Source organism: Falco peregrinus, chromosome Z, assembly GCF_023634155.1.
Source record: "Falco peregrinus isolate bFalPer1 chromosome Z, bFalPer1.pri, whole genome shotgun sequence".
Lineage (NCBI taxonomy): Eukaryota > Metazoa > Chordata > Aves > Falconiformes > Falconidae > Falco > Falco peregrinus.
Window position 1 is genome coordinate 1,596,624 of NC_073739.1, and position 23,838 is coordinate 1,620,461.

Sequence of the window (23,838 nt, forward strand, 5' to 3'; positions counted from 1 at the left end):
TGAAATATGTCCGTGGGAAGCTGGAGATGCCCTCCAGGAACAAGAATGGCCACTGAGGATCCAAATGAGCAGTGCACATCCTTCCACTGCTTTGGACACTTGGCAGCCACACCTGGAGAGTGAGGTGAGGGAACTCACAGCCTAAAATGCCCTTTTCCCAAACAAGCCTGTGCTTTTGTAAGCTGCATTTCTCCTGCCCTCCAGCTCCTCTTCTTGGACCCTGTCTGCTGAGGTAACAGACTCCAATATCCATCTTCCATTTGGATTCGATGAATACTTTCTCTGCAGTCCCTTATACTCCTTTGGCTTATTACACAGTCTCCACTGGAGTAACCGGGTATTTTACAGCCTTTGGTGTATTTGTCCTCAGAAAACACCTGCAAGGTCAGTATTGTTCTCCTTTTACAGCTGAAAGTTTAGAGAAGTTAGGTTCCTGGCCCAAGATCACAGAGGACATCTATGCTTTTCAGTAGTTTCCCAACTGAGAAGTACCTTCTGTGGCACAGTAGCCTACACCAGCACCTCTGGCATGACCACCAGATGAAGGTAGCTGGACCAACATTATGTGATGAAAGCAGTGTCTGGGAGGCATTTTTGTGAACCAACAGATTTTTCATTATTGATGCCTACTGTGGCAAGAGGAAGAAATGGTCAAAGGCAAATTCATACATCACTCAGTCACTGACTTTGGTGAAACTGTTCTCTTGAAATGAGAACTGGTAGTGAATTAAAGTGAGCTCAACTTTAAAATTTTGGTTAACCAACTAAGAAACTGACTTCCCTTCAGAACTGTTGCTTGCTAATGCAGGTTTTAGAAGTTTTTGTCAATAAATGATTCACACTTAATGGCTTGAGGCTTCTCCTGCTGAACTGAATTAGTGAAACCAACAACAGGGGCAGAACTGTTTTAAATACATTTAAAAAGAAAACCCAGAATGGATATTAGGTTATCATCTCCCAATAACATGCATTTGTAATTGAAGCAATGTAACTGGAAAAGCTTTGTGCAGCACAACAGGGTATCTCACGAGCGCTGTGAAGAACAAGACACAGCACGATGCCTGTAAAGGAACTGTGCCAGAAGAGGTAGGGCATTTTATTAATAAAAGATGAGCTCCATATTAGATCTGAATAAATCTTCTGTAAAGTAAAGCCATTAGCACTAGCAAGAAGTACTATTCAATCGCACAGCATACAGACAGCTAGGAGCCCACTCAGCTAATAGCATAACTGCTCCAGACCTGCATTTCATCCAAGTTAGGATTTATTCTGAGAAATGCCACAGAACAAGGTGGTAGCGAAGGAGGTCTGATTAAGAACTGAAATTCCACAGAAACCTGTAATCTAGAATTGGGTTTTGGGTTTCCACCAAAATTCCTTCTGTATTTAAACATGCGCATGCATGACTGGAGAGCTTTAGCATTCCTTGGAAAATGACAAACTAATGTGGTAATCGTGATATAGTTAACCCTTTCACAAATCTTTTCTTACCAATGAAATCAGCAGCTGTAGGACACACCTCCAAAATGCATCTTTTTGGTAATGTTTTAAATACACATGTCAGTTACGGCAGCAAATGAACTACAAAATGTTGCTGTGTATCTTTGTTGACTATGTACTTCTATATTCTTGAAACAAACATTGCTGCCTGAAGTTATAAATGTTTCAGAGATGTGTATGCTTCTTTCATAACCCTAGTTATTCATGGAAATAAAAGGTGGGGTGTTATTTGACACAGCTTGTGAAAATACAACTACTTCTTGTAAAATGAAACTTTATTCTAAAATGTATCCAAAATTGCAAGACACAAGCACCATTAAACAGATAAATAGACATATATTTATGTACAGAGAGCATCAAAACACAAAACAATTGTTAATATAATTCTTATACCATTTTAATGAGTATCCATCAATAAAACTTTACAATTTAAAGAAGACTTTTCAGTTGCAAAACAGTTGTAAAATCATATGTATAAATTATGTTTACTACAATTCCAATAACAGAGGCAAAGTAAAATACAAAAATAATAATCAATACTGCAAATTCAAATACAAAACCCAAAGTAATGCTGCACAGGTACATATGTACACTGGATGAATTCATGCAGCTAGGCAGTGCAACAAATTAATTGCTGAGTTTAACTTATCACAAAATGGAACAACCATGTCGGCACACAGAAGAAAATATATTTTTGTAATAAATCATAGTGCATTTTGAAGTTAGACTTTATAAAATGATTGTTGAGTGATATACTTCTAAAATCCCCCATGTGATCTGAGCTTCCCCAACTCCTCTCCTGCAAAATAAAATACAATTGACAAAAGCTAAACCCACTGTAGTACAGAGTCTGATGTACTGGTACCATCTTGATTTTTTTTATTCTCGGTATCAGATTTGTTTGCAAATGTCCATGTCCACAGGGACATGCATTACTCTTTGCTACCAAAACTACATCTTCCGCGCTCCAATGCTGTCTCCATAAACTGAATCTCACATGATGCTTAGACTGCACTGGTTTAAAGAAATACAGCTGAGCCTTGAAAACAGAACTCTTAAACCCCTATGAAGTACAGAGAGAGAGTAAAATGGAGGATAGAGAGACCTTGTTATTCCTGAAGCTCCTATCCCTAATTGCTTTAATTACATAAACACAGATTAACGTAAGAGGCTTTTATGGCTTGGATGAAATTTCTGCTGATTTGCTGGGCAAGTGCAAAGCCCGCGTTTCTCCACAGGGCTTGCCTTTCACAGTGCAGAAGGCTACAGACTCTTTTGGTTGGTGAAAGGAAGCCTCAGGTAACTACATAGAAAAATACTTCTGTCGTGAAAATGTATTCGAGATAAAGAAACAAAATCAAAACAGAACCTCTTGGAAACTGCGATTTCTTGTGTAGCTATGATACTAAAACATGGCTGTTCACCTTTCAGTTCTGTGTTGGTTGGTACATCATGAACACACAGATAAAACAGGTTCATACCTCACTGAATATTACTGGTTAAGTGTCAAAATCAGATGAGATACAATTACACAGTCTGACACTTTTTCCTTAAATCTTAAGTGATAAGCACGCTCAGTGTTTTCACTAGGAAGTTACTGCTAAAATGCTACATTTCTTTGCTGAGAAAACTTGAATTTACAGCAGCCTGTAAACTACTGAAAAGTTGCTCCCTGCATCCTTTGTGCTTCCAAAACCCCCTTTCAAGCCATTGTTAACTTCCAAGTTAACGGGAGTTTCAAGCAAAAAAAGGGATGCAGAAAAACACCTGTATTGTGTAATCAATGTAGCAATTTATACAGCAGCCTATCTACATTTCCAACATGCAAGCACGTGTAGAGAGAAGCTAAGAGACAGCATGCACTGCAGCGATATGTCATTGTGCTTATGTCTGGTGAGAATACTATGGCATTTTCACCTGGGAAAACATAAAACATTAGCCCCAGAAGACTCAAATAGCCAGTATTAATAAAGCCATCAGCTACTATGTAGTAAAGAACATCCCACAAGAGGGAAGAAGTTTGTCTGCTTGTAGCTTATAGATACTGAAGCTGAAGAGAATTACAAAGGCACAATACAAGCCTATATTTCTTGTAAATTATATATAGTCATATATTTTTCTTCATACCACTCAAGATACCAAATGGTAAAATAATAACTGAAGATACAAACGTTAATTGAAAGTTAAGCACTAAAAATAAATGACTCCTGGAGAAGACAGCTCATTACTTGCTATATTTCTACCCTTCCTGGGTGGTGAGCTTGTCCAGCTCTCCTCCATTGGCTGACAGTACCCATCTCAAGACATCCAAGAACACGGTGATCCACCGAGAAAACTGGATGAGTGTCAGACAACAGACAGAATGGCTTTATGCATCTGAGAAGTTGTCAGTAAGTGGCTGCCACAGCAAACTTTCTCGCTGCAACTGTTTTCCCTGTGGCCCAGAACTCACTGGGAACCCACGAACAGTAACTGGACATTCACACCCATTTTCATGCAGAAATGAGGCAAAGACAATGTGTGAAGGTAACATTTTGGTTAAATTCGGCACTCAAAATATTGAACAGCAGAGCAGGGATTGTACTAGCACATCATAAAAAACTATTCTCAATTTTTCTATTCATAGCTACACAAGATGCAAATTATTGTCAACACTGAATGACTCACAACTCGGAAAATAAAGCAAATGTATCAGTACTGCTCCCTTTAAACTCACAAAAAATTACCCTACTTTTGTGTTGTGAAGTTACACGGCAACTTCAGAGGCAATTACTGTTTCAGGCTCAGCTGTGAGAATGCGGACACTTCATGAAGGTGAAAAGTTACAACATTTGCATTTTTTAAACTTCAGCTGTTTCTCAGCTCGCCAACAGGACTGTACATCTGCTGTTACTCTTTTGTATTGGCAGTTAATGGAGGAAGATATCAAGTTGAACTAGAATAAGGCAGGTGTATGGTACAAGCCTGAGGTGGATCCAGCTATAAATGGGCTTTGCTAATTCACAGTCATTTGCTGTCTGCAAAGATCTGGTCTTGGTCTATCTGAAAACCGGACACTTTCCTCATCTCCAAACCAGCATGTGAAATCATACGCATTTACTGCAAGTTTACAAACAAAGCCAAAAACCAACCCATAAACTGCCATTACTATCTGTATTCTCAATCCTAAATTAGGAGCTCCTAGATTTATTCCTGAAAGCTCTCGGGAAAGGAATCTTTAGCCATCCCTAGAAAGTATGAACATTAGTATCTTAGTTACAACCCAACAGCTGAATTTAAAAGCAGCATATGCTATTGCTGGTGTTGATTCATCTCTGCAATGGTTTCTTCCATGTGTTGCTTTCAGTGAATGAATCAGTGCAGGCGAGGAGTGAGAGAGAGTGCCCACTTAGGAAAATAAAGGTGAGGATTTATTTCTTGGCAGACGTAAACCTTCTAGAGATGTTTAAACAAGCTACTTCAAGTTACACTGAAAGTAAAGACAAAGAAAATAGCAACTATGGGGCAGACATCTTGTGTTTGAGATTGAAGGATTCTGAACCTCATCTGGAAGCCACTCAGATTCAGGTTCTTAGGAGATGTATTATTCTTACCCAAACCAGGCTCAAATGAATACATTTCTGTGTACAGGCATGTGAAACTAAAATAAACGACTGGATTCATTCCACCTAATTGTAGGCCTTTAAAAGCATGCAGGATTCATCAGTGGAAAGGGCAGTTAATGCCATAATACAGTCTTCCAGAGGCATCTGCCTTCTGTCCCTCCTCTGACAAGGAAGAGACCTTGGCTGGTAATTTTTAGGCAGCTAAAATTAGGGTAGGATGAATCAGGCCACAGTGCGGAGCAGAAAGAGGCCTGGTACAGTACTGGTACAGCCCTCCCGTTACAATGCACAGCCTGTGACAGCCTTGTCTGAGGCACCAACCCAGCTGTGCTTTGGGGGTTAGTGACCCACACGTTCCAGGCAGCTCCCCAGTCTTGAAGGAACTTTAAAGAGAAAACAGTGAGGCCAGATTTTATGACCTGGTTTCCCTTGCTGGGTCCTTCTACGAGGCAGCTTCTCCAAACACCAGGTTCCCAGAGCTGTGGCGTACTGGCTGTCAGAAGCACTCCCTGAGGGGAGGCTTTCTCGATACACAAATGCACACAGGGTTGTATTTTGGTGCGACAGAGCTAACACCACCACACCTCTCAGCACTTCACCGGCTGCGGAAAACAGCTGTATATTTCAAAAAGGAGTTTGAAAGAAGGGAAGCCTTCAGGGGCAGGTCTGACATCTGTGGTACAGATCCTTCCAAGGGCTGCAGCTGGCATAGTTGTGATCCCCCCAAAGCAAGACCCAATACCATTTGGGAAGAGGTCACTGTCAGGCAGCGTGTTGGACCTCTCATCAACATACAGACCACTGCCCTTCTGAAACCATCCCTGAAACTGCTTTTAGAAATTACACACAAGGTCCAGAGAAGTTTGCAGCTGGAGTGGTGACTCATCCTAACAGAACACATGTCTGCCTATTTATGATGCTGGGGGAATTTTGTAACTCCATGCTTTGGAACTCTTTCAGTACGGTATGGATTGGCTCTTGGTGGTAGCTGTAGATAATGAAAATGAAGAACAGGCTGAGAAGAAATACAGCTGTTCTGAAATACACAAAATCTGTGAGATCCCCAATATCACCAATATTAATGCTTAAGGTCAGAGGCAGTATTAAGTTTTGAATGTATTTTCTACATTAATATTTGTATTGACAAATTTAATTCTTGCTGGTTTGGAAAATTACTGAGGTTTTCTTAACTTCCAGAGACAGGGCTTTGGACATTAGTTTCATTTATGATGTTGAAAGTCATTCTTTGTCTAAAATATACCTGCCTAATGGTTTAAATGTAACCTGCAAATACTTGGGATTATGGAATTGCAATTGCCCTGTTGTTCTCTATAAAGGGCTGAAGTAATCTGTACAAACATTCTTTGACCTTAGAAATACAGGGAATTTATCTACAGATTGGCTTGGAAGTGTGAGGAACATTTATTGCAAGTACTCAAAGTCTTACATTAAAGGGTGAAGGTGCAAAGTCACTAACAAAGACTGCCTTTATTCAAAAGATTAACCTAGTCATTTGAACTATCAATAAAAACACAGAATTTACAATAATCCAAGTAAGAATCCCCTTCAACTTTCCCAGCTTTTTCACATTTCCCATCATTGTCTTTCAGTCCAGACAGGACTTGAATTTCTGATGTCAGAAACAGGCAAAGAACACGCACACGCATTTTCAGGTCTTTGTGGTATATCACAAAATACTAAAAAAAGAATTCAGATTATTTTTCTATCTTGATAAACAGACAAAGAATTAAATTCTCCTTAAGACATTGCCTCATATAAAGCCTGTGGCAGCCGGGGGCAAGGCCACAATACGGAGGCAGTGCTTTACTCCCTGCATACCCTTAGAGATGGGTTTCTGTCCTGGCACTGATGCAGTTTTAGGGGTGAAAAAAGAGACACCAGAGGAAAAGCTAGTGTGTCTTTGCTCACTTAGTGCAAGGAAGCCTGCAGGCTGGCAGTCATCCTTCTGGAGTGGTCTGCTGAGGTCTCGCAGCCTGTCATTGTCAGGGGACAGCAAGAGGAGAGACTTTCCCTCCTGTTCCCTGCACAGGGACTGATCCCTCAGGCTTGCAGGCACCTGCAGCTGGAAAGCATACACTGCATACCCAGCACGGAGCCACAAAATGTGCTAACCTGCAGCTGCCTGTTGTCTGCTAAAATCCAACCCCAAGCTCTCAGAAAGGGTATGAACTGGGTCGAATTCTCTTACATTTAATATTCCTGTAAATGGCTTCTATATCTGCTGTTTGAAATAAATTCTGAAACCACTAAGCGTGCTTAACAAAGCTTTAACTATATGTAAACAGCAAGTTTTGAGGACAGAACAAGTACTGTTGCAGTATAGAACACACATGGCTGTACAATCAAAAGCCACCTCTTGCTTCAAAACAAGAATTTACAGTAGTAAGCAATGGTGACAAGGTTTCTTACACAAAACCTACAGGAATTTACAGCATATGCATGGATTACTGAGGTTATAATGCCAGCAGTAGACTACACAGAGTATCTTGTGCAATGTGAACAAAGTTGACAATAGTTTACCAATGCTTTACATAATTCACATAAATATGCTAACCCACCAGCTATCAAAACTTCCTCCTCTTCCCACCAGAAACAAGTGTCTGCCAGCTGCATGTATAGCAATCCATTAAAGAACTGTGTTTGTTTTGTGGTTTTAGGCAAACAGGCACAAAACAGACGCACTGCAACATTTTTGCAAGGGGATACCTGCCACAAAAAAAACAAAAAAACAGTCCTCAGAATTGGTCTCTAAGCATATACAGCACTGTGATTTACACTTACCAAATAGCCACTACAAGCCTAAAAAAGTTTATTGTATGGACCCTTTTTATCCTTAAAAAAATCCAGCAAAAATTTCCTTGATTGGCAGCTAACAGAAAGCTCCAACTTCCACTTTACTCATGCCACTCTTCCATGTCTGTACTTCAGTCCAAGTTTAGGAACTTGTATTCTCTTCCTTAACCATTAATGTAAATGTAAATCAAATCAAAACTAGGAGTTAGTCAAAAAGATGAAAACAGAGTGGGGAACAGCTTATACCTGCTTTTGAACATCATGTTTACAGACAACAATTTAGCAAGTACTGCTTTTCTTTCCCCCTAAACTGTTGGACACGCCCTGTGCTCCTGCTAGAGATGGACTTTTGACATCCACTGGAAGGGCACCTGCACCATCTGTAACAAAAGGTGTGGCCCGTGGGTATCACAGTCCCTTGTCCACAACCTGCGTAGATCAAGAAACCCAACCTCTCTGCTGCAGGACGTGCCTCTGCGTTAAAAGAGAGCAGCTACTGAATCCTAGCTACCAGTTCCGCTGCTAACAAGCTTGTTACCAGTAACATGCTTTTCAAACTCTCCTAGTAAATTATTGCTTTAGTAAATTTCTACCTCAATGAAACATCCTCTGTGTGGATTTTACCTTCTTCCAATCTGCATGGCAAACACCAGCTTTTGTTTCGAGCTGTTTTATGACATGGTTAGAAATCATGAATCTGTGAGATGCTAACCTTCTTAATCTCCAGCAGTAAGAGCTCTCAGGATATTGCACTGCCACTCCTTATTTGTTGTTATGCTCAATGCCTCTAATGAAATAAATTCTCTATAGCAGAGCTCTGTTTACAGATGTGAATGACTCTCCATATGTTTACAAAGTAAATTCTTCTTATTTTTGTGCAAAGATCTGGCATGGTACATTTAATGGGAAAATCCAAACAACAGAGAAGAAAACATGAAGATTAAACAACAGAAATAAAACCTACAAATATCCAGTTCATCCAGTGGATAATTGGGCTCCTCAAGGATTGGAGCACTTGTTCCACACCAGTAATTCTTCACTTCAAAAGCAAATACTGATGATTTCACTGTATAGGGACAAACCTAGGTTTGGTCATGGTTATTGTTATAATTCCCTCCTAATCTGAGGACCTGTATATATCTCTGTAACAGACCAAACTTCTAAATTGTATGGTCTATTTCCTAGTGCACCCAGGGTATTGAGAAAATGCATCATGTTTCAAAATCCCCATGTTTTGTGCTGATTCCCTATGAAAACTAGTGCTAAAGTGCCAAAATTTTCTCTTAGCGAAATTAAGCTTCTTGTCTCGGCATCGTAAAATCTTAAGGGAGCCCCAGGCTTAACTGCAAGAAGAACTGTGCAAGTTCTCAAGAGAACAGCGAGGTAGCGTACCAATACCTTGTTTCTGAGTGCACACTTGGCAGATATATTACCCAGTCCTTCATTACCAGACCCTGTGAAGAAGCCGGGTCGCTTGGTTACTCTTCTTAAAAGACGCAACCACAGAACCCTGCACAGCTAGGGAGGACCTTGATTCATCCATGAGATACAGTGAAAACATGGAACAGACAAATGAAATTACTGTTTGTCAATTAGGCTCTTACAAAGTCATATGTATCAGATGTTAAGCAATCCACTTTTGGCAATGTGGAAGGAGCTTTCAACATAAAGTCCAGCTGTATTATTCACAGCAACTAGGCAGTAAACCTTGTTTTGATCCAATTTCCCCAAAACCACAAATTTCAGCAAATATTTATGATGCTGAACTCTAATAAATAATTAAAAAAGGTAATTTGTTTTCTTGATTTCTTTTCCACATAGAAATTAAACAGTGGCTAGAAAGTGACCATTTCAAATTATAACTGAAAACTGCATTTTTATTAAATGTGAAAACATGTACCCAAGAAAACCTTTATACATTTTTATGGCAAGTTTTCCCATTACATGAGAGGCTTTCTTACACATTTTAAGCTTAAATGAAGAAGAGTGACTAAAGAGAAGTTTGGACTAAAATTCCAAAGGTGTTAGCTATGTTGAGGAAAACTATGGCTGCACAGTTGAAAACAAGATGGAAGGACAAGTTCACAAAAATAGCTCATGTAGGAGTGAACGAACAATGGTCTAATAAGTTAAGAAACAGAAGAAAGCCAAATCTTTTCTGTATATAAGAAACTATTGATATATAAACATGCTCCTGCATTGGTAAAATCTTTAATGTCTGTTTAGGAAAGACTTAATTTGAGCTTCTAGACTGTCCATGATCAAGCATGGTTCTAGCATATTAGCAGTCCCACTTTCCTGAAGGATACTACTTGTATTCTTACATCTGTTTAAAATTAACTATGTGCAAGCTTAATTTCAAACAAATGTGAGTGTGTTTGCAGGATCAGAGTTTTAATGTGCTGAGCAGACGATCCATTTACTTTCTCTAAATTTGTCACTTTAATTTGTTTCTAAGATAACAACACTGGCAGACAATTTGCATGCATGCACTCAAAGCGGTATTTTAGATAAGGACTTCTTTCTTGTTTTTCAGGTTGAAGTATCATTTTGGTAATTTCAGCACATCCTCTGTATTTTCTCTATGTACTCAGTTTATACACCTGCCAAATAATGCCACACCACAGATAAACTTCAATATTTCACCCAGATCAGGGTGAAATGCTGCCAGAATAATGAACTCATGTGAGTGGTTTCATCAAAGTTTCAGCAGGGCAACTGGCAGGAGCAGCAGCATATAGGACTGAGCCAATAATGTCTGGAAAGTAGAGGAAGTTGCACAGACCAAAATTTAAATCTAACTCATTTATTTCTGAGTGTACTGATTTTTTATAGTTGTTTCGTATCATTAAATCCTGAATTAGGTCTTAGTGTGATCAGTTCGAAGAGAAATGAGCAAGTTTTTTTGGGTTTTGTTTGAAGGTGTCCTTTGCCAGGATTCCCATCCTTAGGGTCAAGCCAAACCCAAGCGTGTTTGGGACAGAAGTCATGCTTTTATCACCACTTAGAGTGAATAAAAGAAAACCAAATTTACCTGTACTGATCCTTTTCTTTTTTACATCATTAAGCTCTATTAAGCGTTCTCCAAGTGCACATGTGTAGGGTCAAATCTTGAAGAATCCAGTCCACATGTAGCAACCACCACAACAACAAAGAATCAAAGCTGACTAGGAACAGAAGGTAACACTTAAAAATAATTGACTGATCTGAGAAATAGAAATCAGTGCAGCATGTATCAACTGAAAATTCATTTTGACTGGTAAAGGGAAAAAAGAACAAAATGTTCAACACTGAATACTGTAACAGCTGGTCCCTCATTAAATTACCCATCTAATTCCAAATCATCTTTACATCCAGTATTTCATTTGCTAGCCACAGAACAGGGAAAAATTCAAATGATTTTTAGGCAGCTCAAGAAGCTGTCCTTCTGACGCATGAATTGCTGTCCATGAAGAAGCAAGATGCTGTTCACCTCTTCCTAATTTGAATTATTTAAAATAAATAACTAGCCTACATATTTCTCATTGCATATTCCCATTGCAAGGGAAAGCAACAGCTGGATGTCTTGGGACACAGGGCATTTAATCCTGTATTAAGGGGGGAAGTCTGCTAAGTCTGAGAGTTGTTACTGTCTCTAAATACATGATGTATTGGTGATCTGTGCTCTGCAATCAGAAGGCTTCCAAATCAAAAATGGCAAACGTGGCCTCAGCCACAGGCTGACGGATGACCCTCTGATCTGGGGACCGTCACTCTCAGGTGCCTCCGAGTCAAGCTGAGGCACACTCATGTCACTGGGCAGCATACGGTGTGTCAAAAGACTCGACTCAAGGTTATTGCCACACTGTTTACATGCACCAAACTCACTGTGGAGAGGGGTAACACGGAGTGCAACTGCAGTTCTTCCTCGTGCTTGGGCAATTAAGAAAATAATGCAACCCGTACATGCAAATATCAAGGTATTTTTTAATGCACATCAGGCCACATGCTTTACACGTGACTCATACGGCTTCCTCCTTGCCCTAAACCCTTTTCTTGTCTATTCAAGACTTAGGCATGGAGATAAAATCTGGGTACGAATACTCCTTTTCATAGGTTTTCATAGGTAAAATACGGGTTTCACTATGAAATTAACAAGTGAATCTCAATTTCAGCTGATTTCTACAAGGCCAGGATATTTGCCAGAGTTCTCACAGTATGAGAGACTCACTACTTCTGCTACTCTAAGATTTCATCACTTCTGTTTTTAAAAAGCATTACTTTAACCTTGCCTGAAAGACCCATTGACAGAGGCACGATCTATATATGTCTATATGAAAGGGAGGAATCTATATAAAGACCCAGTGTGGAAAAACTACCCTGCACCACTTAAAATAAAATTCCTGCCACAGCTGGACAGGTTCTGACCTTATCAATAATGCTGTTGCAGCAGTTACACTACACACAGGTATCTAGTGCATTAGTAACCTAATGAGTAAAAAAGGAGTAAAAAGTCACTCCTTGGAAATAGTTTTTCTTTCCACATTAATACTCTGGATATGATGAAAATCCTGCAAGTATTTATAAGGAAAAGAAAGAAAACAAATGAAGAAGCAAAAAGCTCTAGGCATATTAAAAAAAAGGAGAGATACTTTGAATTAAGTTGAGTATTTAGCATGTAAGATTGTTTTCTGATGGTTCAGCTGCAGAACCTCTGTATGCTTATTATCACCTGATCGCACCAATGCATGTGTAAGTAACTTTACTCATGCATGCATGTAAGCATTCCCTACAGAAAGCAAAATGATTTGGTTTCCTTCTATCTGATTAAAATTCTAACAATATGGGGGGTGGGGTGGGGGGTGGAACTAGATGATCTTTAAGGTCCCTTCCAACACAAACCATTCTATGATATGATATGCAGTGAGCACTCAAGCAGATCTTCCAGATCTAAAATTCTGCAAGCTTGCACATCTTTTATTCTACCAGTCTGTGGGGCTACATAGGTACGAGAAGTGCTGGACACACCACGTAGCTTGCAGTGTTAGGGCACAGAATGACAGGCCATGAGAAGCAGGGCCTGGTCCCATTCATTTTGAAGCCAGGAATGTATCTACTGAGATTAACGCTGCAGGATCAATGCAACAATGTTTAATGACATAAATGTTTTGGAAAAGAAATGTAAAGGGGAAACAAAAATATGCTGGCAGTAAGAAAGATTGTATAGAAGGGAGTTTGATAGAACTACAGAAGAAAAATAACGTGCCTGAGAGGATGTTGTGCTCTTGCATATAAATTAGAAGAACGTATTTTGATAATGATATTCAGTATCTGTTGGCAGTTCCATTTAAGGGGTTCCTTTGTGCAGGTTCAATTTAATGGTCAGACTTTCATCCTTAACGGGTGCCTGTAAGCTAAAATATTGCAGATAATGCCAAACACAGAAAGAAAAAAAAAAGGTCTCTGATTAACACTAAGCCCTGATTCTGCTTAATTTTACCACAGTGTGAAGCTTCAGTGGCGGCACATACTCTGTCCTGTAAGAGAGCCCCCAGCGATGCCCCCATGGGCAACTGTTGCATGGTCAGCGGACACAATGCTTGCCCGCAGGAGCCCCAGCTCAGTGTGGACAGTATGGGGGTTTCCCCTGGAGATACAGAACAGAGCCCAGGTGCACCCAACAGTTCAAGAGCTCACTTGATGGCACACTGACTTGGTGTGTGAATGGACTTTGGCACCTGATGCATAGTCCAGACATCCACCTGTCTTAAGTCCAGTAGCAGTGATATCATCTGACTGAAACTGGGCAGAAAAAGAGTTCTAAAGTCCTTCTTAGAAGGCTACCAAGGATAATACAGATGTCAAACACGGGCTGCAAGGACACCTGGACTATGCAGTGCTTCTGGGAGAAGCCGGGGTGCACTAGGGACATAGCCACTGAAACCAGTGGTATTAGTGACAACGGTGAAAGGTCTACATCTGATTTTGGGTTTTGAAGTAGTAGGGGCTTCTAGCATCTTTTGAGACAGCAACAATTTTCCAAAGATAAGCAAATGAACACATACACTTCATAATCACTGGGAATAAAGTCCACAAAACGATATAATGACTAACTAGTTTATCTTTACAACTAACAAAGTAGTTACTATTACTGAAAAGTAATGCTACCAAAACATAACATAATTTTAAGCCTCCAAGAGTTTCATCTTTGAATGCCCCTAGCAAGAGAGTAAAAAGTGTAACACATTTTTATTTTCATATATTATATATATAATATATGTAAATAAAAATCAGTTAGGAGATTGTAGTATTCCTTATATATCCTGTTATGTGCAGCTACCATCACAACAGGCTCATTACATATGCTGCTCTGTCACAAGTTCATGAAAAAAAAATTGCCTTGCAAGACTTCATGGACATACCACATCTCAGAACTGCTCCTCCTATGTAAGTGGCTTTTTTTTTTTTGTTCGGCCACTTTGTGTCCACATTGCCGATCACCAGCCTTTTGATCACTATGCAGCTGAAAACTTTTTGTTGTCTTGGGGGAGCTGGAAGGCATTAGGAACTCAATGTACCCTAATCTTGGTTTTAGAGCTTTGCCTGAAGAGATATGGGATTGCTTCCAGAAGTATTTCCTTTAAGACCATATGCCTTTTCTCCATTCTATCCCCATCTATCAGGTCTAATAAGCTGACCTTCTTATAAATTGGCCCAGACCTTTGTTGCTCTTCCGTTCATGGCAAAACAGAAGACCCTCACAAGGCTAGTAGTCATAAAAAGTTCACTCCATCATTTTGGCTCAAAACCCCCAGACTGTTTACTGGAAAATTCTGGGGGAATTCACTGTGGTAGATGTGGTGAAAAATACACACCCAAGTAGCTGGGTGACCTGATTTTCCGAATGGGCTTGGGAACTACTGTTTATAATTGGGACCATGCGTTGTTACAATTCAGTTGAGAATCACAGAAAATGGGAAACATAATGAAAAATTGTTAGGAAAGGTTTTGGTGATAAGGACTCTACTGTATTTCCACTAACTACCACCCCTACAGAAGATCATGCTAAATAGAAAACTCATTTCAAAGGGCAGAAGAAGCCCTGACACTTTATTGCTAAATTCTATAGCAATTGGAGCTCACTTAAGTAACCTTATAGTATTCTATATAAACTGAGAAGCTTGTATCAAATTCAGGCTTCCATTTAAAATAGATATTGCAGATATTAGGCTTCAATTAAAGAAGAAAAATAACCTTCAGTGCTTCTTTTTTTCAAGGCAAAGTATTAAAAAAAAATCCCCATATCAGGTGAAAATTATTAAATTTCTCCAAAAAATTAAGATGAGCTTTCTTCTATTTCTTGAGACAGTACAGTTTGTGATTCACAGGGTAACTGGTATCAAACACAAGTTAATGAAAGCTCTTATAAGCAATTTTATTCCTAACCATAATGGCAGACATTTACAAAATCAGAAGAACTTATCATTTGAGTTCACCTTAAAAAATAACTTATAAAGCAGTGATATATGCAACATAAGACAGTTCAGGAGGGGAGATGGAAAGCAAATTTTAATAATTAAGATGTAAACGTGGAAAAAAAAAAAAGATGGAATAAAAGTCCCTACTTCTACTTAAGATGTCACGTGATAATATTTTACAATGTCCTGCAGGTCTATGTATGTATGTGTGTATTTCTTTATCACACACACACACATAAACATTAACCCACACATGTACATACACAAGTAATTGTTTGCAGTTCCATCTTGGGCAGTTCTGTTACGTCACTCTTTACAGTTGTCTCAATCATGTTTGGGACCCACTTTCTTGACAAAACGGGGGAGATGGTAGAAAAAAAATGGTGGGTCTGATTGTGTCTGAGATCCTTTTGTTAAACTGTACACTGGGACGAATAATTTTCTTCTGCAGTAGCTCTCTGAAGAGGGCCAACTCACTGTGGTCTTCATGGCGACACTTGTTAATGGATCACACACTCATTGTCATGCTAGGGGAGTACTGAAAAAAGAGGAATCCACATTTTAACAACCATTTTCCCTCTCCCAGGTAACTATAACCGCTTCTGGACCATGGAAACAAGTTCAAATGTCAACATACTCTTTGCACCTCCTCTTGAGTTTGTACTGTAGCAGCCCGTAGTTCAGTTTGTTGTGTCACAACTCCTGTTATGCTTCTCTCACTATGCAAAACCACAGCTAATGCTGATAAAGCCAACTCCTTCAAAGACTGTTTTGGCATTACCTGGGTGGTGTGATGAACCAACACTTTGCTTATGCCTTCCACACCTTTTCCTGGTCAGTGTTGGCTGCTGGGGGGAAATTTTGCTAGGCAGGTGGCTCGTCTCAAGTAGACCAGCTGCATTCATGGTTAGCCGGACCACATAAATATTTTGGAGAGCTTTTTCTTATTTTATGGGAGGAAAGAAGTAAAGATACGTGTGACTGGAATTAAACTAGGCTTTTGGCCTGTATTATTCTGTATTATTGATTTTAGGAAGCAAGCTGAATGAAGCGAGGATCAGTGGTCATTCTCCTTTATGTGAACCAAAAATTCAATCACCCCTTTACATTATTATTGTAACACAAATTGAACTACAGCCCTTATACAAGCTATAGTTGCCCTCAAGTTAGCAGTACTTCATTACGATAATCAATGGGACAGCACAATGCCTAGAAGTACGCATCTGTATGCTTTATTTGTTTTGAAATCGAAAATTGTGGACTGCAAAAACACTTAATTTGGCCTAAAACCTTGTAAGTAGAGGGAAATGTTCAAATGCAAGAAGTATAGGCGTTACGAAAACTGGTAAGAAAACCAGAAAGATTAATTTGTCTTTGCAAAAAAAGTTATGTAATAAAAATCCTGCCAAAGCTGAAGTTTCAAGCTGGACATTTCGACGTGCCCAAGCATATTAGAAAAAGCATTTTGGACGGGTCTTCCCTGTCATGTAAACTACATGGACTACCTGGGTAAAGTCTATTTTGTCCATTGTCATGTCTCTGATGGTTTGTTTGCTTTAGGGCTTCCTCCTATCATGTTCTGCTGAGCATTCCCACAGTGGGCCAGCAAAGCTGGTATGATCAGGCTTATTTTTAGCCACAGCCAGGGACCAGCTCAAACGCTTAAAGCGAAGCATCCATTCAAGTGAGTTCCTGCATCTGAGCCAAAGTACCTGGCTAATCACTTCAAGGAATCAAAAGATGATGTAAAGGTGTTTTGTGATTTTGAAATTATTATTAGCCAAGCGCTATTCCCCACTCCCAACCAAAACTCCCAGTGAACAGCAAATTTGCCTGAGGGAGGACTTCACAATAATGCCTACTCTAAGTAGCCAAGCAACGCAATATGAATCAGAAGGCAAGACATTTTCCAAGGACCACAATGCGAGTTGTGTTAGAGAGGAACTGACACCCTGAAGTAGACTAGGATGTGTACTACGTCTTATGAACAACCTTGAGAAAACAAGGAAACAGGTTCTTCCAGGTAGGAAAACACCACCTAGGAGCACCTAGAATCCACTAAGTGTCTGAGAACAATGATTTGCTTTTGAGTACCACTGATGCCCTTCTTTCCGTGACCCTAGTTTGGTGAACTGGCCTGCCTGCTGGTCAGACTGCCTGCCCTCGGTACAAAGCAACACATGCCAAATTGAGAGTCAAGGATTACCATGACCACAGATCACATTTCATGGAGGTTCCGTAGTTACTGGGTTTTTTTGTCAGATAGTGAAATATCAGCCTTTTTGGGTTGTACACACCAACTTTCTCAAGTACTCCACATGATTTGAACATGTGCCCTGTTTATGAAGGCACCAACAGCTAACATGCAGAAGCTCTTCCTTTTTACCAGTTGAAGCAGAAAACCCCAAAACCCCGAAAATCTGATTCCCATGAAATTTTCCACGCAATTTGACTGGTTTCTGATCTAACAGAAACCGTTCAGTCATCATAATTGCTAAGCTGAAGTTCACCACTGGCATAGTTAATGAAGTTGCACTCACTTCTGGCAGCACTGATTTCCAATAAGCACAGAAGTGTTGAAGCCACTCAGCACTTCTGAAAAACCAGGCCACTCCTATTTAGGAACCTAAATGTGGATTTAGAAACCCAGCTTCAGGCATATGAGTATGACAGTCCTGTAGTCTTGCTTTGTAACGTATTCTATATCCTGTTGTGTGGCCTCAAGAAAAGCAGTCTGCATTTATAAAAAGCATCATTTTCCCCAGAATGAACACCAGAGGGAACCTTTGCTTTTTCTGGCTCTAATAGCGCACTGCATCTTTGCAACATGCAATCTACTAGCACTCTAACCGTACTTCAATGTAAATCCTCCTCTACAAGACATTCCCTGCAAAACACGTAGTTTAGGAGTCAAAGGTTGGGCAACCACACACTGACACACTCAGCTGTAAGCATCTGCCAACCGTATGTACTTAGGCTGCTCGGATATTGCCTCACAAATGCCCACTGCGCGTTACCAAGTATGTGTGGTGTAATTTTTATGGCTCAACAGATCTAATTTTCATTGACAAAGGACCTCTTAATCTAGAAAATTCTAGAGTCTCTGCGGTAAGTCTACACATCCCAGATTTTCCAGTTTCAGCTCAACTTCTAGCAGTCTTTTGCACATTTTTTTTGTCAAATCAATACTATAATTTTAGAACCTAGTAAAAAACAAGTAAGGTACAGTACTGCATTACAAGTACACTAAATATCTGTTTGTTCATTGTTTTTTTTAAACAATGACAGAGATAAAGATTCACAAAGTGAAAACAGACACCATCACCCCACACACACACCCCCCCCAAACAGGTAAAGAAATACTTACGCTCTCACTCTGAAAAGGGTTTAGGAAGTTTCCGCCCATCTCACCGTCATCCCTGGGAGTGCCAGGCTGATTACTCATGCTCATATTACTGGGAGAGTTCTGTCAAATAAGATTTTAAAATAGAGATTAAGTGTTGAAGATTTCAGTTCTTCTCCCAGCTTCACCAAGTGTGCCGAGGACACGCTTTAAACGATACTGCAGTGCACTAAGATGTACTGTGCAATGCAGTGGGATTTTCAAAGATGGAAAATAAGCCTCTGCAGGGTTCTGCATGATTCAGTCACTAATTTTAACCTGTCAGGTAGTGTTTTCTTCCCTGAAGCAAGAATTATTTGCCTGTAATCCTTGTTTTCAGGTTACAGTCTGCATCTTCTGCTACTGAAGTTGAAAAGCTGTAAATGCCTGCCACAGGTGTATGAGGTACTGTCACTACATTAAGTCATGCAGTCAAATTCAGCGAAGTTCATGATCTTGTGCCTCGACATATGTGATTTACGAGTATGTACTTAAAGGTAGACATATGGACAGATCTGGTCTACACAGACCTCTGCAAAAACCTGTGCCTTGGGGTTCATGGCATTCACAGTTTATTAAAATACAGTTTCACAAGCAGTTCACAAGCGTGGCTCAAGTGCTAAACCCCTTCACTGAACGCAGCTAATAGGGAGCGTTAATGGGTAAAAGAGATGACGAGTTTTAGATGACGGGCTCCCAGTAACAGCTGGCCACTAGACTGGGCTCACAGGCGCTTTCGGGACGAGCTTTACTTTTGTTATTTGCTTGCACAGAGCACAATGCAACATCATTTTAAACAGCCTTTTCAGTGTCTAGGTGTAACTGAAATGCTAACAAACAATAATAATACAAAGGCTTCTGAAAATAAATTCCTTTTTTTCACAGCAGTGCACAACCACCTCTCCAATGTTTAGAAAATGCTTTCAAGATTCAGTTACTTAAAGAAAGGGTGAAACGAGGTAATTGTTACAGAAATTATTCTGATTCGACAGCTAATACGTAATTATTGTAGACACTACAATTAGTTAGGTGTTTTTGCGAAGCTGACTTAAGGTACCCTACCATGCCTGCAGCATGAGCAATTCTCTTTCCATCACTGTTAAGACTCCTACTTAATTAAAATCCTGACATGGTATATCTCTTAGCATACATATTTTTTCTTAAAAAAACCCAGTTATTTTGCACTTTGAAAATACCTGCATGCAGTCTTCATTTAGTTTAATTAAATCTGCAATAGGCCAAACTTTGAATGAAAAATTGCAAACATTAAAAAAAGAGAAAGTCTCCTTAATTCCTTCGCACTTTCCTCAGAACTACAAAGGCTATCTATCCTACCCTGGCACTTTAAAGATGCACGCTGGAGTGTTCACTGAACAGAAAATAAGATGGGATAGCTATGATTTCTGCTTCCCCTTGATACTATATTTCTGCATGCTCCTCTTTGTAATCATGAAGTCCCATGTTGACCACTGCCCATCATTTAAATATTGCAGCATATTCCTCTGCTCCACCGATTTACTTCACCTCCAAGGAGAACAAAAATTGTTGTTCTCAGATTCACCAAATACCACAACTTAAATCAAGTTACTTTCTTGCTACAACATTCACAGACTGGTATGCCTGACCACTGACATAGCGTCCGCTTTGTATTTTGTATGGTTAGTGAGAGGCTGCATTTATGTTTTCACCGTATGTCCTTGAAGGAAGACCACCGTTCACAGCCTGAACGGGCAAGTACGCATATGGGTTCAGCCTGGTGTATTTATTTGCACTTACAGATTAAATATAAAATCAAATGTAAATATAAAAAGCAACATGCAAGCGTAACTCTTTTATTAGCACCTGAAATGTAGCTTATAGAGTTGGGTCAGAACCCCTGCCTTAGCCCTTTTGCTTTTATGAGAGTAGTTCACTGCTTCTGAAACTGTGATCCCCGTATCTCCAGAAATCACTGGACAACATGTCCACCAAAGAGAACTATAAGCCTAACTAGGTGATTAACATCAGATAAGTAAGTCTGGTGTTCAGTGAAGTTAGTATAGGAAATACTAGGGATCCACAGCTTGAAAAAGGTTGAAAACTATTGCTTTCGTTCAACCACAGCTACCGTACCTTAAGCAGGAATTAATTCAGGGAAGTCCTGTTGCCTGTGTTACATGGGAGTTCATACTACGGAACTGCACCAGTCCCTTCTGGCCTTAAAATCTACAAATATAGAAGTTTTAAAAGCACTAAGGCCTTGTCACATTTATTTTATATGACAATCCCACACTTTTTTTCATTCCTGTGGATTTACCCCTATTTTATCTCACTCCATGTAGCGCAAAGCTTTGAAATTCTGCAATCACTACAGTATGCCACCCCAAAGGTTCAAATTCCTGACATAAACAGTTTTATAGCAACTCCTCTGGGCTGATTTTATGGCCAGTATGGGGTCTAGCATTGTAGCACTAGCCGAGTTTTTCCAAATCAAGTATGTCTTTCATGCCTGCACGGATTCCATGGGCACTGCAAGAAACACTGGTTATTAATGTTTATTTAATATGCATAATTTCAGTTCACTTATTTCCCTTGTTTCAATCTACTTCATAAAAACTTCATGTTTTGCCATTCAGTCAATTAAATTAAAATCTTCTCTAGAAAACGTTGTTCTGAATGCTGTGAGCTGCGCTGATTCTACCAAGACTGGATTAATTTTCTACAGCTCCTGGGAACTGATAACCTGATCCCCTAAAACGCATTTTACTCCACTGAAGACCTGTGCCTGAACACCAAGCACCCCAAAATGGTGTTAACGTCAGTGAACAACTTCTATCACTGCCAATCTACTTGTGAAAAAGCCAGCCGCAAGACTAGCTGGTGATGTATGCAGGGAGGCTGTTGCCTCAGCAAGAACAATCCTGGTAACTGTGTACAAAGTTGGAAAGCAGATGCATCAACCCCAGGAATCGACTATTCCTTAGAAGCAGAACATTTCCATCCAAGTTTCAAAAGCATTATGTACCGCTGCCTACTCAAAATCACCAGTGCTACCCAAACGCTTACTGCTGCCAATGAAGTGATGCTACCAATATTGGGCAGGGCTACTCAGAAAAAGATAAAATGGTGTAACAGGACAACTCTGTTACTTCCACAGTTGGCAGCTTTTTCCTTTAGTTATTAAAAAAAAATAAACATGCATCAAATGTGATTTCCATGAGTTATTTATTAAGGTGAACAAATTACAAGACTTCCAAGTAAATTTATGGATCTGAGTTTTCAGAGCTCCCAATACTTGTATTAGTGCATACACAGATACTTAATGCCAATGATTTGAATACGGGCTTTTAAAAATAATTCTGTGGCAAGCTCATGGAAATATTTTGGTGGTTTTTTTTTTTCCTTAAAAAATGCTGCAGTTTGCAATAAAAATACTGACAAAAAGTATGGGCACTGATTTAAAAAGTGCTGTACACTCATTATCTCATTGGAGGCTTTTACTGAATCCCTCACTGCACATCTAAGCACGGCGCAAACAAGGCAACATGGTCATTTCAATCCGTCATTTTACTCTCTGCAGAGCCCAAAAATGTTACGGACCTTAAAAATGTATAAAAATATGGATTGCTATAGATGCTGCTCCTTCAAAGGAGGAGCAGTGGTCTTGGACACATCTTGCTGAGGTTCTCTCTAGGCAAGATATACACCAAGTACGCTGGTCAGGCTACCCCTCCGCCATACCACACCGCCAGAAGGCCACAAACTGGGGAACTGTACAGGGTCCTCCTCCTCCTCTTTGGATAGAAAAACATGTATCACTAAGTGAAGAATGATTCCTGCATTTTGAACACTTGGAAGTGTATGCTCAGCAAATTCACACTATAAACTTCTGTGTTAATCCATGGGGATTTGGGCAAGCATTTTGTTCCCTACGTGTTGGCATCTCCTCATAGCTCCCGAGAAGGGACCTACAGCAAGGTCCCCAGCATGACTGCAGCACGGGCAGACCTGCCTCTGACAGACTGGAAACGGCAAAGCCTGCAGCGGGACAGATCTTGTGTCAGCACCGTGGTACCGGTTCCTGAGGCAACCGACACGCACTGGTGGCTGACACGCTCAAAACAAACGCATACTTCCCTCTTGGAAGACTGTTAAGAACTTCGCTGCAAACAAATGAGTTACAAAATTTTAACTGAAACAACCTCTTCATCAATTTCTGTATTTACAGATCAAAAGTATGACAGTGCAGGGAGATGACTGCACTGATGTATTAGTGTCAGTCAGTTACATCTGAAGATGCAGAGTACAAAACAGTGTTTTGCAGGGGACAGATGTGTGTCACTTTATCAATACCACATCAGCTCGTTAATTTCTAAATTAAGGATGATAACTTATGTAGTTTTATTTCGAGGGAAGAAGTGACACATTCAACCACAGGATTATTTTCATAGATGCAAACCCCCTGCAGTTTAAACTCACAATCATTTCCAACTATTTTAACAGCTGTGATGTGAAAATCGTGCTTCTTCTGAAACAACTTCTTAAGCTATCTTTTAGGAACTTATACTAATGATTAAGGTATTAACATTGCCTTACAGAGGTGACAAAAGCAATCACACACTGCATAAATGTTACATCCTAATGATATTTTCCCCAAATTTACATTTAACTAAAATTGATTATTAGAACTATATTCACTTGTCTTAACAGTATGGAAGATTATAGCATAATCAATCAGATCATGAATTGGATGTAATTAATCACATTCATTAATATACATTATTACACAGTAGGGAATAAGTGTATTTATACTCCCTATTGATTATATGCTTTTTAAAATCTTCAGTTAATACTATATTCTGTCTGCATAGCCTCCAAAGAGTTGACAAGCAGAATATGTAGACACATAACAAAAAGCTTTGTAACAGAGACAAAGAAAATATGTTTGCAGTGAAACATTCTAAAAATTCTAAATATTTGGTTAGATACTCACTTTGGAAATACTGTCCATGTCTCCTGAGCCTTAAATTAAAACAGACAATCATTCAGTTAATTTTGAGCTGAAGTCAATCTCAGAATTTTTTCCATAGTAAATGTATAT

General features: G+C 39.6%; 1 protein-coding gene across 4 annotated transcripts in view; it reads right to left on the reverse strand.

Moving 5' to 3' along the window:
* Positions 1-1,879: 1,879 nt before the first annotated feature.
* SSBP2 (single stranded DNA binding protein 2) overlaps positions 1,880-23,838 on the reverse strand; it is a 190,660-nt gene continuing 168,701 nt past the window's right edge. For all 4 annotated transcript variants that reach the window (XM_055790189.1, XM_055790187.1, XM_055790191.1 and 1 more), the window contains 3 exons: positions 23,731-23,759; positions 18,744-18,842; positions 1,880-15,914 (listed from right to left, as the gene is read on the reverse strand). In XM_055790189.1, the coding sequence (XP_055646164.1) occupies positions 15,885-15,914; positions 18,744-18,842; positions 23,731-23,759 (158 nt within the window). In that variant the 3' untranslated portion in view covers positions 1,880-15,884. The remainder of the gene's footprint in view (positions 15,915-18,743; positions 18,843-23,730; positions 23,760-23,838) is intronic.